This window comes from Hemitrygon akajei, chromosome 2, assembly GCF_048418815.1.
Source record: "Hemitrygon akajei chromosome 2, sHemAka1.3, whole genome shotgun sequence".
In the NCBI taxonomy this organism is placed as follows: domain Eukaryota; kingdom Metazoa; phylum Chordata; class Chondrichthyes; order Myliobatiformes; family Dasyatidae; genus Hemitrygon; species Hemitrygon akajei.
In genome coordinates this window covers 72,773,073-72,786,231 of record NC_133125.1, presented here as the reverse complement: position 1 = coordinate 72,786,231, position 13,159 = coordinate 72,773,073, and the positions used below count along the sequence as shown (strand labels likewise).

General features: G+C 40.6%; 1 protein-coding gene across 3 annotated transcripts in view; it reads left to right on the top strand.

Annotated features, from left to right (window-relative positions):
* The window catches only part of psip1a (PC4 and SFRS1 interacting protein 1a), a 62,878-nt gene that overhangs the window by 27,681 nt on the left and 22,038 nt on the right, over window positions 1-13,159 (top strand). For all 3 annotated transcript variants that reach the window (XM_073024690.1, XM_073024699.1, XM_073024708.1), the window contains exons 8-12: window positions 2,222-2,462; window positions 4,943-5,061; window positions 6,252-6,322; window positions 6,412-6,482; window positions 9,501-9,602. In XM_073024690.1, coding sequence (XP_072880791.1) covers window positions 2,222-2,462; window positions 4,943-5,061; window positions 6,252-6,322; window positions 6,412-6,482; window positions 9,501-9,602 — 604 coding nt within the window. The remainder of the gene's footprint in view (window positions 1-2,221; window positions 2,463-4,942; window positions 5,062-6,251; window positions 6,323-6,411; window positions 6,483-9,500; window positions 9,603-13,159) is intronic.

Sequence of the window (13,159 nt, the reverse complement as noted above, 5' to 3'; positions counted from 1 at the left end):
GCCCAGAAATAACAGATTTTATATCAACATAAAATTATAAAGTATATTTACCAACTTTCAACTTTATCAAGCAGTTAACAGAGAAAGGGCCCATTACAGTTAAACTAGTCTAAATGTGCAGAAATACACTGGAGGTAATTTCTGTAGCAACTGAGAGTAGCTTTACTCATGGTGCTGCATTCTCCTCACCAACCAAAGGTAGAACTTCCCTTCTTGGGATCCTCCGCCTCGCGAAGCACTCCTTGCAGATGGTATCCTCCAGACGTCTTCCCTTGTGCTCTTCTCTCTGCACATTCCACCAAAAGACCCCAAACTGGGCTACTGTCCTTCAGAAAACTCTTCCTGTCCAGCTCTCAAGAATGTTCCATGCTATCCCACTCTTGATTGGCTGACACGACAGTCCTATGTTGGACAACATGGCCAAAACACTCTTACGAGCAGGACACACAGCTTTTATAGGAAATAGCTAAAATAAAATACCTCACAGCATAGCAGTAGAAATCTTAACCAGGATATTACAAAAGTATTTAGAAAGACACAGCCCGAGCAGAGATAATCAATTGCTTTGTGCATGGCAACCTATGTCCAACCAATGTTAGAGATTTTCGGGGAGGACATGAAAGGGAAAACAGCGTGCTTTGGAACTTTAGCAAATCATTTAACAAAGTCCAACATGGGAGGCTGGTTCAGAAGTTTCAGTTGCTTGGCATTCAGGATGAAGTAGTCAATTGGATTGAACATTGACAGCAGGAGAAGGCAGAGAGTGGTAGTAGATGCTTGTGTCTGACTGGAAGCCTATGATGAGTGGTATGCTGCTGGGATCAGTGCTGGGTCCTTTGTGTACAGTGCCTATAAAATGTATTCACCCTCCTTGGAAGCTTCAGTGTTTTATTATTTTACAACTTCAAATCACAATGGATTTAATTTGGCTTTTTTTTTTGGACTGATTTTTTTTGAGCAACGCAGTGGTTTCATTATTGAAATACATACGTTTCTTAAGTGTTTTATATGCATAGAAAGGTAAAATAGATACTATATACGAACACAAACGTTTGACTAACTGACGCTAAATAATACCGGATATACTTGTTCTGACTTACATACAAGTCCAACTTAAAGACGGACTCAGGAACGGAACTCGTACGCAACCCGGGGACTGCCTGTACATCGACCTGCACATGGTCTATCCCTCTGTTCCCTATCTGTTCAACTTCCCTCTTAGAGTGTTGCTGTTATATTTGCTTTCACTATCTCAACTCCTGTTCCCTGCCAGTTCAACTCCCCTGTCTGAGTGCCTCTTGAGTTGCTGTTGCATTTGCTTTCACCATGTCCATGGTAGAGTGCCGGCAGTTGCCACAATCGGGTTTGGAAAAAAAAAAATCTTGTTTCATGTGACATTTCTAATATTTCATTAACAAGACCCTCATTCTTATCCAAACCATTAACCATTTGATTAGGCACACCTGGTTAATGCAAATATCTAATCAGCCAATTATGTGCCAGCAACTCAATGAATAAAAGCATGCAGACATGGTCAAGAGGTTCAGTTCTTCAGATCAAACAAAAGAAATGAGATCTAAGTGATGTTGACTGTAGAATGATTGTTGGTGCTAGATGGGGTGATTTGAATATCTCAGAAATTGCAGATCTCTTGAGATTTTCATGCACAACAGATTCCAGAGTTTACAGAGAATGGTGTGAAAAAGAAACAAAAACTTCCAGTGAGCAGAAGTTCTGTAAGCAAATAGCTTTGCTTATGATAGAGGTCAGAGGAGGATGGCCAGACTGGTTCAAGCTGACTAGAAAGTGACAGTAACTCAAATGACTAGGCATTACAACAGTGGTGTGCAGAAGGGATCTCTGAGTGCACAATACATTGAACCTAGAAGTGGATGGGCTGTAGCAGCAAAAGGCCAAACAGTAGAGAACAGAGCATTATTCCCTTCTGTATATAATTGGTCAATTTGGGGGAAAAAAGACAACCCTCCATTTCCACATATTGCCTTCTACCACCAAGCTATTTTGGAGGAGTTCTACAATTTTCCGCACTGTTTACTTTTGTGGGTAATGTGCTTCCGCATTTTATGATTCAGCTCCAATGATAACTGTAATTTTAGGAGAGATAATGAAAAGATACCTTTACAAATGTCTATTTTATGGTTGCAATTTCCTGTGCTTGCCTTTAAACTGTACTTGACCACTGCTTTGTATGTACTGTTAGTGAAAATGATGTTGTTAACAAAGCTGATGAGAAGAGGGTAGCTGCAGAGGAGAAACGAAAGAAGCAACAAGAGCTTAAAAAAGTGAAGGAAGAGGAAGAGAAAAAAGAGGAGAAAAACATGGAGAAACCAAAAAAGGAACTGGTTAAAAAGGAAGGGAAGAAGGATCCTGCAGAACCCAAGAGGAGGAGGAATATCAAAGCCAAGTCAACTTCAGAGTCAGAAGAAGAACCACAGAATGAAGTACGTACCAGCCAGTTTCTAAAGTATGGGGAGCAGAATGAGTTCTGAGAGCAGCAAGCAACCTGCTGGAGGAACTCAATGTGAGAGGAAAGGAATTGTCAATGTTTCGGGTTGAGATCCTTATCAGGACTGGGTGCAGAGGCAAGGTGGCACTTGCAAGGAGAAGGACAGGAGTGGTGGGCCAAGAGTCTTGAGTTGATTGAGATGGCAGTGAAAGATGACAGGCAAGTTGTCAGGTAGGGGAGTAGGGATGGAGTTGGGAGACAGTGACATGTGAATTATAAATGGAAGCATGTGGAGGGAGAGCAGTGTGAAGGTTGGAGAAAGCTGCTGGAAGGAGAGGAAGAGGCTGCTACTTTTGGACTGGTAAAAGATGTAAAGGAGGTGATAATGGATATCATTAAGGTTAAGAGGACTGGCATATGAAACCAGGGCCAGATTGGCGGGGCAGGGGCGGTGTGGAGGTTGATAAGGGTTTATAGTAAACTGTGTATGTAGTGAGTGGTGGGTCGAGGAGGGGGAAGGTGGTTCTGGGAGTACGAGGGTTTAAAGGAAAGGGGATGAAATGGGAACCATAAAAAATAGGTGCAGGAGTAGGCCATTTGGCCCTTCGAGCCTGCACCGCCATTCAGTATGATCATGGCTGATCATCCAACTCCGAACCCTGTACCTGCTTTCTCTCCATACCCCCTGATCCCTTTAGCCACAAGGGCCATATCTAACTCTGGAAGATTGGATGAAGATCTGAAGTAGGAGAGGGAGGGGGAAATAAGCCACAGGAAGGCAGGGTTAAATCTTAATCTTGGACCATAAGAATTAGGAGTAGAATTGGTCCATTCTTGCATGGGCACTCTGAAGTCCCTTTGCACCTCTGGTGTTTGAATTTTCTCACCATTTAGATAAGTCTGCACTTTAGTTCCTTTTACCAAAATGTTTTCAACCTGCCACTTTTTTGCCTATTCTTCCAATTTGTCTAAGTCGTGCTTCATTGGGGCACGGACTATTCAGTGGCCTAGACTACCCAATGGGATTTGAGATTTTGATCTTCTGATTTGCATTGGGCAACACCCTGGCAGTATAGATGGCTTACAAATGGATGGGTCAGTTTGGAAGGGCAGGTGTAATCGCATGCTAATGGGAGCTCCAGGTGGCCATTTTGCACCGTGGTAGGTGCTCCATGAAACAGCTACCCTATCTGCACACTGTCCTGCCAATGTAGAGGAGTATTCAATTGTTGAGATTGGAGGAAGTCCACGTCAAACATATGGAAGAACTGTTTAGGCCCCAGGATGGTTGTGAGGGAGGAGATGTAAGGATGTCTCCCACCTTCTGCTACTGCAGAGCAAAGTGGTAGGGGTCAAGAAGAGGTCTGTGGGAAGGTGTGAATGTATCAACAAGTCAGAGGGAGTGGTCCCTACAGCAGAAAGGGATAGGGTCGTGATAATGTGGCTGGTATCTCATGCAGGTGGCAGAAATGTTGAAGGATAAGCTGGATGCAGAGGCTCATGGGTAAGCAAGAACAAGGGCTGTATTCTGTTTGGAGGAGGTGGAGTTAGGAGCTGAAGGTATTAGAAACAAGTGAGTAAAATTCCAATATCTGCAGTCTTGTGTCTCCAGATTATAATTTTTCCCAATTTTGGAGACCTTTCTTCATGGTGTTCATCTTTCATTAAACTGAAGGAAAGGGAGGTTTGGTAATGTGTATCTTGTTCATGATCCGCGAGGTAGATTGACAACTAAATGGCCTTCACAGAAAGTCTGGAGCCTGAGTTGATGTTCTTGTTTTACATTTCTGAAACCCTGTCAGATATTTGCTATGAATCAATTAATATTTTTTAATCTTGAAAGGTGTTTGCAATTCAAATCGTTTGAGGATGTTGACTGAAGTTTTGAGCAGTTACTTTTTTGAAAAATCAAGATGTTCTTAAGGGGGCTTAGGGTCCTAATATTTTTTTTAAATTTAGACTTATACTTTAAAAAAAAATAGCTACAAGTATTTTCTAAGATGTAGAGCTTTAAAATGTGACCAATCATTTCCTGTTTTGTTCCAAGATACATTGATAAAAGATTGATTTCATTTTAGTTTTTAACAAATACCTTTTTAAATTTTCATACTTTGGTTATTTTAAAATTGTGTATTAACTTAACCTTTACATCATTTCTTTTAGCTCCATGCTCTCAATTTCAATCACAACAACAGTTCAGGAGCATTTAGATTATTGTGCACCAGTTCATTTGTAGAATCAGAATCTGCTGTTGCTGATTTGTGGAGTTGTTCATTTTATAGTTTAGAATTTTTAGCTTCCCATGAGATGTGGGCATATTTTTGATATACAGGTATCTCGCATTCCATGCAGAACCATGATAAACATTAAATCTGTTAATTATAAACTTTTATAGAAAATTATACAGTATGTTTTTAACACTTTTTCACTGGATTTTTAAATTTCTCATCTACAACACTTCAACTACATCAAAAGGAAGAGAAAAACAAAAAGATAAAATGGGAAGCCGGTAATAGACGAAACGTAATGAAAAAGCAGAATGATAAGGAGCAAGATGAAAAGCTTCGCAAAGTGGAAGAGAATAAGAAAGATGAGTAGGTGTCATTTTTTTATTACGCTCCTCTTTATTGATTAATTATTCATTATTGAAAAGGTTTTTGTTTGAAAGTTATATGTGGGTACTGTTCAGTAGTACCCTGTCTGAAGCTAGAGATCTATACCCAAGGTGGAAATGATTTGTCCATTGTTTCTTTGCCATGTGCCTACAAGAGTTAGACAATATTATGAAGGAAGAGGTGTTGGTGGTCTTACGGCAGATAAAGTTGGATTAATCTCTCGGGTCTTATCAGATCCTAGGAATTATGAGGAAACAAGAAAAGATTCTGCTGGTGTTGCTATTTAAGAAGGGGTGCAAATAAAAGCCAGGGGACTATAGGCTGGTAATCCTGTTGTCAATGGTGAGACAGTTACTGGAAAGCTTCTGAGAGACAGGACCTGTCTGCATTTAGAAAGGCAAGGATAGTTAGCACTGTTTCGTGCAAAGGAAATTGCCTCTCACATTTGAAATTTTTGAAGAAGTGACAAAGAGGATTGAGGGCAGGACAGTGAATGTCTGTGGAATTTAGCAAGGCCTTTGACAAGGTCATACATGTAGGCCAATCTGGGAGGTAAAATCACATGGGATCCAGAGTGAACTGGCCAGTCGAATATAGAATTGGCTTGGTGGAAGGAATCAGAAGGTAGTTGTGGAGGTATTTTTCAGATTGAAGGCCTGTGACTGATAGCACTGGATTAAAGGAGGCTCTTGTTGCTTTGTGAGCCAGAAGGAGATCAAAGAACCTATTGGACATATGATTAAAGGAAAATTGTGACATCTAGAGGCACTAACATTTAAACAAAGCACCTTGAAGAAAGTAATGCAAGTTCAATAGGATGAAATGCTGAGGGCATGACAGTTGGCAAGGAAACAGTTAAAATTTAGCAGTGTTTGGAAAACATAGATATCTCATTGGACTATGAGCCTGGGAAAGTCCAAGCAGCATATTAAAAATCATTTTTATTAAGATTAATAAGAACAAATGTACATTTTAGAACAGTTTGTAGAAACTGCAGATGTGATATGGGGAAGTTATTAACAAATACTAGAGAACTTTATCAACAGAGGAAAAAGTATAATTAAAGTGGCAAAAACATTAAACAAATAGAAAACAAAACAACCCGGCTGCAGAGCATTTTTCTCCTTAAATGCTGTATTCAATAAATTTAGATCTATTCTTGCATCTAGACAAACCAAAGAGGAGAAAGAAGGAAAGAAAGAAGAAAAACTTAACTTCAAGAAAATAGAGAAAAAAAGAGGTATGAATCACTTTGTTTTCGTTGTGATGTAATCATAAAAACAACAAAATTATTTTATAAAATATAGCTTCATTTGTCTTTATTTACAGAAATGTCAATGGAATTGAGACTACAAAAATTACACAGTGAAATTAAGTTATCCCTGAAGATTGACAAACCTGTGAGTATTCACTGAATTGGTTGAATACAAAATTTAGGCTGTTCTGAACATTGTAATCCTTACCAATCTCTACATTTTTCAGTAACATTTCTTTGCTAAGTGGTTGTGTTTAAAGACGCTGCTCCCAATTTTTAAAGATTTAAGCAGGAGACTACATTGTCAGATTTACATTGAATCAATCAATCAATCAGATTTATTGTCACTGAGTATAATGTGGAATTTGTTGTGAAGCAGTATAATGCTAAGGCGCAGGATAGATGTGTCCCGTGCAAGAATGGCAGGGGTAGATAACTGGCTGGAGAAGTGCATAGTTAAACAGGGCTGGATGTGCACAGTGAATCGCAGGGCCCTGGGGAGCGTTTTAGAACAGGTAGATAATGATGTTCAACTACATAATTCCCTGTAAGTGGCGACATACACTCAGTGGCCACTTTATTAGGTATCTCCTGTATGTTCATGGTCTTCTGCCATGTGTTACATTCAGAAATGCTTTCCTGCACACCACTATTGTGATGTGTGGTAATTTGAGTTACTGTTGTCTTCCTGTCAGCTTGAACTAGTCTGGCCGATCTCCACTGACCTCTCTCCTTAAGGTGTTTTTACCCATAGAATTACTGCTCGGTAGATCTTTTTTGTTTTTCGTACCAATATAAACTCTAGAGACTGTGAAAAACTTCCCACAGAGGCAAATGTTTTGTAAGGCTGTTACAAAATGCATATTATCAGAGTGTATGACTGACCCTGGCAGAAAATGTTCTGGGTGGCTAACCACATATGCTACAGCTGCCAATTCTGCTGCCTGTGCACTCATGGTTTTGGGTAACTTTAAGTGGAGAGGTAGGTAGTGCTGAGGAAGCAATGCGATTGCAGCAGGATTTAGACAAATTGGGCAAAAAAGTGGCAGATGGAATACATGTGTGATAATGCATTTTGATAAAAGGAACAATAGTGCAGACTATTATCTAAATGGGGAGAAGGTTCAAACATCAGGGGTGCAGAGGGACTTGGGAGTCCTTGTGCAAAACTACCAGAAGGTTTATTTACAGGCTGAGTCTGTGGTAAAGAAGGCAAATGCACTGTTGGCATTTTTTTTAAAGGGGATTAGAATATAAAAGCAAGGAGATATGCTGAAGCTTTATAAGACACTAGTCAGGCTGCACTTGGAGTATCATCAACAGTTTTGGGTCCCATATCTCAAAAAGGATGTGTTGTCATTGGAGAGAGTCCAGAGGAGGTTCACGAGAATAATTCAGGGAATGAATGGGGTTAACATATGAGGAGCGTTTCGCAGCTTTGGGCCTGTACTCGTTGGAATTTAGAATAATATGGGGGGGGTGGGAGAGGATCTCATTGAAACCTACTGAATGTTGAAAGAATTAGATAGGGTGGAGGTGGAGAGGACATTTCCTATGGTAGATGGTATCCAGAACTAGAGGGCACAGCCTCAAAATTGAGGGGTGATCTTTTCGAACAGAAGTAAAGAGGAATTTTTTTAGCCAAAGAGCAGTGAATTTGTGGAATGCTTTGCCACAGACTGTGGTGGAGGCCAAGTCCATGGGTATATTTAAAGCGGAAGTTGATAGTTTCCTAATTGTTTAGTGCATCAAAAGATAAGGCGAGAAGGCAGCTGTATGGGGTTGAGTGGGATCTGGGATCAGCTGTGATGAAATGGTGGGGCAGACTTGATGGGCTGAAAAGTCTAATTCTGCTGCTATGTCTTGTGGTCTCATGGGACTGTGACCACAACTCCTTATCTTCCAGGATAGCTATAGATAAGGATAGGAATGGCCCTTGTGGGAGAGTTTTAAATTGGAGTAGGGTGAATTACGAGGGCATTAGCCTGGAACCATGAAATGTTAATTGGGAACACCTTTCCTCTGGCAAGTCTACATCATTCTGGAGGTCTGTAATTGGTAGAATTCCGCAGGGATCTGTGCTGGGACTTTTGCTGATGTGATGTTTATCAATGAGGGTGTTTAAAGATCAATTGCACAGAGTACAGGAAAGGTATACTCCTGTTAGAAGGAAGGATGGGGATAGTGCACCTGGAGGTTGAGGGGAGATCTGGTCGAGGTTTATAAGATTAAGAGTGGCATAAGTATGGAGTGGACAGAGTAGCTGTTTTCCACAGTTGAAATGTCTAATACTAGAGGGCATGAATTGAACGTTAGAGGTGGTTGGTTCAAGGGGGATGTGAGGGTTAAGTTTTTTTTATTGAAGTTGTGTATGCCTGGTTTGGTGGTAGGGGCAAATACATGTGGGGCTTTTAAGAGATAGGCGCATGAATGTAAGGAACATAGAGCGACATGGATATGGTATAGGTAGGAGGAATTAGTGTTTGTGTGTTGTTGATTTGCTTTCTAGCTGATTTGGCATAACATTGTGGGGCGAACGGCCTGTTCTTGTGCTGTACTGTCCTATCTTGATCAATCTATTTCTTGAGAATTATAAAAGCAACATAAAATGCAGTTGTAGGTGAGGGCCATTGTGTCCTGCAGTGTTTCTGGAGGCAAGTGCCTAATGTGGCTCAGTGATTCTCTGGATGAGACAACATTGCGTGAGATTCTGGATGTTGAGGCAGAGAGAATAGATGCCAGAAGCCAAGGCATCAATGGGAATGAGGAGCATAAGTTTGCAGCTGATAGCTGTGATATTGAGGAGTTCGTAGGGAGTGTAGGGTGGAACAGAGTGGTTACACTGGGTTCTGAGGACCTTACCTAATAAGTTGGTGTGAATAATGGCTTGTTTTTGAACAAATACAGCCTTCTTTTGAAAAGTCTTTAAGAATATAAAGGAATTTTGGAAATGTTAGGAATTTGGCACATTAAGCATAATTTTTTCTTGAGAAAATTCTGTTTTTTGTTTTGTACCTTAATTTTTATTAGTTTAAACTATATTGAGAAAGTACATAATGATACAAAAGCAGTTTTGGTTTGGAAACACAGATTAAGATGGCATGTTTCTTAAAAGGTATTTATTCTAAAGCCTTTGTGTGACCTGTAATTTCTGTTCTTTTAGGATGTTAAGAAATGTACTGAAGTGCTTGATGAACTCTCTGCGCTCCAAGTCACTCCACAACATCTGCAGAAACATAGTGAACTAATTGCTACACTGAAAAAGGTTGGATTGGCTAGAATTTCAAACTCTTTAAACAAACCTTATCTGTTGCTCTGCCTTTGTTTAATCTTACTTGAATGTGCTACAAAGCAAAACATTAAGTATTAATGAGTTAATCAGCCATGGAATTCTTCAAGCTTCTAGTTGTCTGCTTTTAATTACTAGATAACAGAAAGAGAAGGGATTTTAAATATCAGTGAAGATATTTATTTCTCCTTTTTTAAATCTACAATTTGAGACAAAATAATCATTTGGATTAGTACGTGAATCTATGACAGCCAGCAGGCAGTTATTACAGGCAATGCTGGAGGAACTCAGCAGGCCAGGCAGCATCTATGGAAAAGATTACAGTCGACGTTTCGGGCCGAGACCCTTCATCAGGACCTGCTGAAACGTTGACTGTACTTTTTTCGAAAGGTGCTGCTTGACCTGCTGAGTTCTTCCAGCAGTTTGTGTGTGTGTGTGTGTTGCTTGGATTTCCAGCATCTGCAGATTTTCTCTTAATTGTTACAGGCAAATCATATTTGGCAAAATGCATTTTGAATTATAACTAATTCATTAAGTAAAGAATGCTGCTGATACAGCGAAACAATCAGCTGTTTCACATTTGTAATAGAAAAATTGCAGGCGTATTGGGTACAATAAAAATGCATAGGACAGTACAGCACAGGAACAGGCCCTTCAGCTAATCTCCTTCTGCCTGGACTTGGTCTATATCCTTTCATTCGATGCCTATCTAAAAGCCTCCTGCACATTATTATTTACCTTTATCACCATCCCTGCAGAGCTTTTGAGGCACCTGCCACTCTGTGTTGGGGGGGGGGGGGGGGAAAGCTTGTCCTGCACTTCATCTTAGAACTTCACCCATCTCACTTTAAATGTGTTCCCTGTAGTATTAAATATTACAGCTGTCTATCTGTGCCATTCATATCTGTATAGACTTCTATCAGATCTCCCCTCAGCAAGTTTGTTGGACCTTTTCCACCTATAAGCACATATCCTCTAATCCAGGCAAACCATTTCAACACGCCCTCTTCATGGCCCCCCACATCCTTTCTTAATGGGTTGGCCAAAATTAAATGCAGATTAAATCCAGGTGCGGCTAAACTGAGATTTTAAAGTTGCACCATAACCTCCTGACTCTTGAATTTAGTGCCTTAACTTATAAAGGCACCCACGCTAAACACCACGTTTACCATCCTGTCAACTTGGGTGGCCACTTTCAAGGAGCTATGGAATTGGACATTCGTGCATTATTGCTGTTAGGGGTCCTGCCATTAACTTTATAGGTTTCCTTTATTATGTTTGATCTCCCGGAGTACAACACCTCATTCTTCCTAGATAGAGGTTAATACTGGTATTTTTCTGTCACTGTTGCAACTTTCTCCACTAACCACAATGCCACCAAAGTTTTTGTCTGCTGTGAACTTAGTAACCCGTCCATCCATATTTTCATCAGTTATTTCAATTTATCACACTAACAGTAAGGATCCCTGCCAAACTCTGCTAGTCACAGTCCTCCAGCCAGAATAAATCTCATTGACTTCTGTGGGCAAACCACTCTTGAACCAAAAGGGTCCAAATCATCTTGGGAATCATGCATTTAGTCTTCTGGATGAAGCTGGCATGAGGGACCTTACTAAAATCCACATAGACAACATCCATTGCTCAACCTTCATTGATAATCTTTGTCACCTCCTTGAAAAAACCCAGCAAGATTTGACCTGCCCAGACACAACGCCATGCTAACTGTCCCTAATTATGGTATGTATTTTTAAGTGTTCATAAACTTTATCCTTAACAACCCTGTCCAATAGCTTCACTACCATTGACAGCAATCTCATTGGTCTGTCGTTTACAGTATTTTGCATTTCGACCAAAGGAATGTCATCAGACCCTTGTTACTCCTTCAGGACCTCACCCGTGGCAAGAGAGAGCACATGTCTCAAAAATTATTGGAAGGAGTACTAAGAGATAGGAACTACAAGTATTTAGATAGACAGGGACTTGTTATGGAGAGTCAACATGGCTTTGTGCGTGGTAGGTCATGTTTAACAAATCTATTAAGAGTTTTTCAAGGAGGTTACAAGGAAAGTGGATGAAGGGAAGGCAGTGGATGTTGTCTACATGGACTTCAGTAAGACCTTTGACAAGGTCCCGCATGGGAGGTTAGTTAGGAAGATTCAGTTGCTAGGTATACATGGTGAGGTAGTAAATTGGATTAGACATTGGCTCAATGGGAGAAGTCAGAGAGTGGTAGTGGAGGATGCTACTCTGAGTGACTGTGACTAGTGGTGTACCACAGAGATCAGTGCTGGCTCCATTGTTATTTGTCATCTATATCAATGATCTGGATGATAATGTGGTAAATTAGATCAGCAAATTTGCGGATGATAGAAAGATTGGAGGTGTAGTGGACATTGAGGAAGGTTTTCAAAGCTTACAGAGGGATCTGGACCAACTGGAAAAATGGGCTGAAAAATGGCAGATGGAGTTTAATTCAGACAAGTGTGAGGTGTTGCACTTTGGAAGGAAAAACCAAGGTAGAACATGCAAGGTAAATGGTAGGACACTGAGGAGTGCAGTAGAACAGAGCAATCTGGGAATACAGATACATAATTCCCTAAAAGTGGCGTTACAGGTAGATAGGGTAGTAAAGAGAGCTTTTGGTACATTGGCCTTTATAAATCAAAGTATTGAGTATAAGAGTTGGAATGTTATGGTGAGGTTGTATATGGCATTGGTGAGGCCAAATTTGGAGTATTGTGTGCAGTTTTGGTCTCCGAATTATAGGAAGGATATTAATAAGGTTGAAAGAGTGCAGAGAAGGTTTACAAGGATGTTGCCGGGACTTGAGAAACTGAGTTACAGAGAAAGGTTGAATAGGTTAGGACTTTATTCCCTGGAGCATAGAGGAATGAGGGGAGATTTGATAGACGTATATAAAATTATGATGGGTATAGATAGAGTGAATGCAAGTAGGCTTTTTCCACTGAGGTTAGGGGAGAAAAAGACCAGAGGACATGGGTTAAGGGTGAAGGGTGAAAAGTTTAAAGGGAACATTAAGTGGGGCTTCTTCACGCAGAGAGTGGTGGGAATGTGGAATGAGCTGCCAGATGAAGTGGTAAATGTGGGCTCACTTTTAAGATTAAAAAAAAACTTGGATAGGTACATGGATGAGAAGTGTATGGAGGGATATGGTCCAGCTGCAGGTCAGTGGGACTAGACAGAAAAATGGTTCAGCACAGCCAAGAAGAGCCAAAAGGCCTGTTTCTGTGCTGTAATGTTCTACGGTTCTATGTCATCAATAACCTGGGACTAGTCTATGAAAAAGCCCAGCACCACCTCTTTATTTCAAAATGTCTTAATCTGTCATGTTCCACATTGATCTCCCTGTCCAACACATTGTCCGTGGTGAATAAGACACAAAGTACCATGGGACCTTGCCTGTCCTGTCAGGACATACGAAGGGTCTCGGCCCGAAACGTTGACTGCTCATTTCAATGGATGCTGCCCGACCTGCTGAGTTCATCCAGCTTGTTTGTACCTGTTGATTTGAC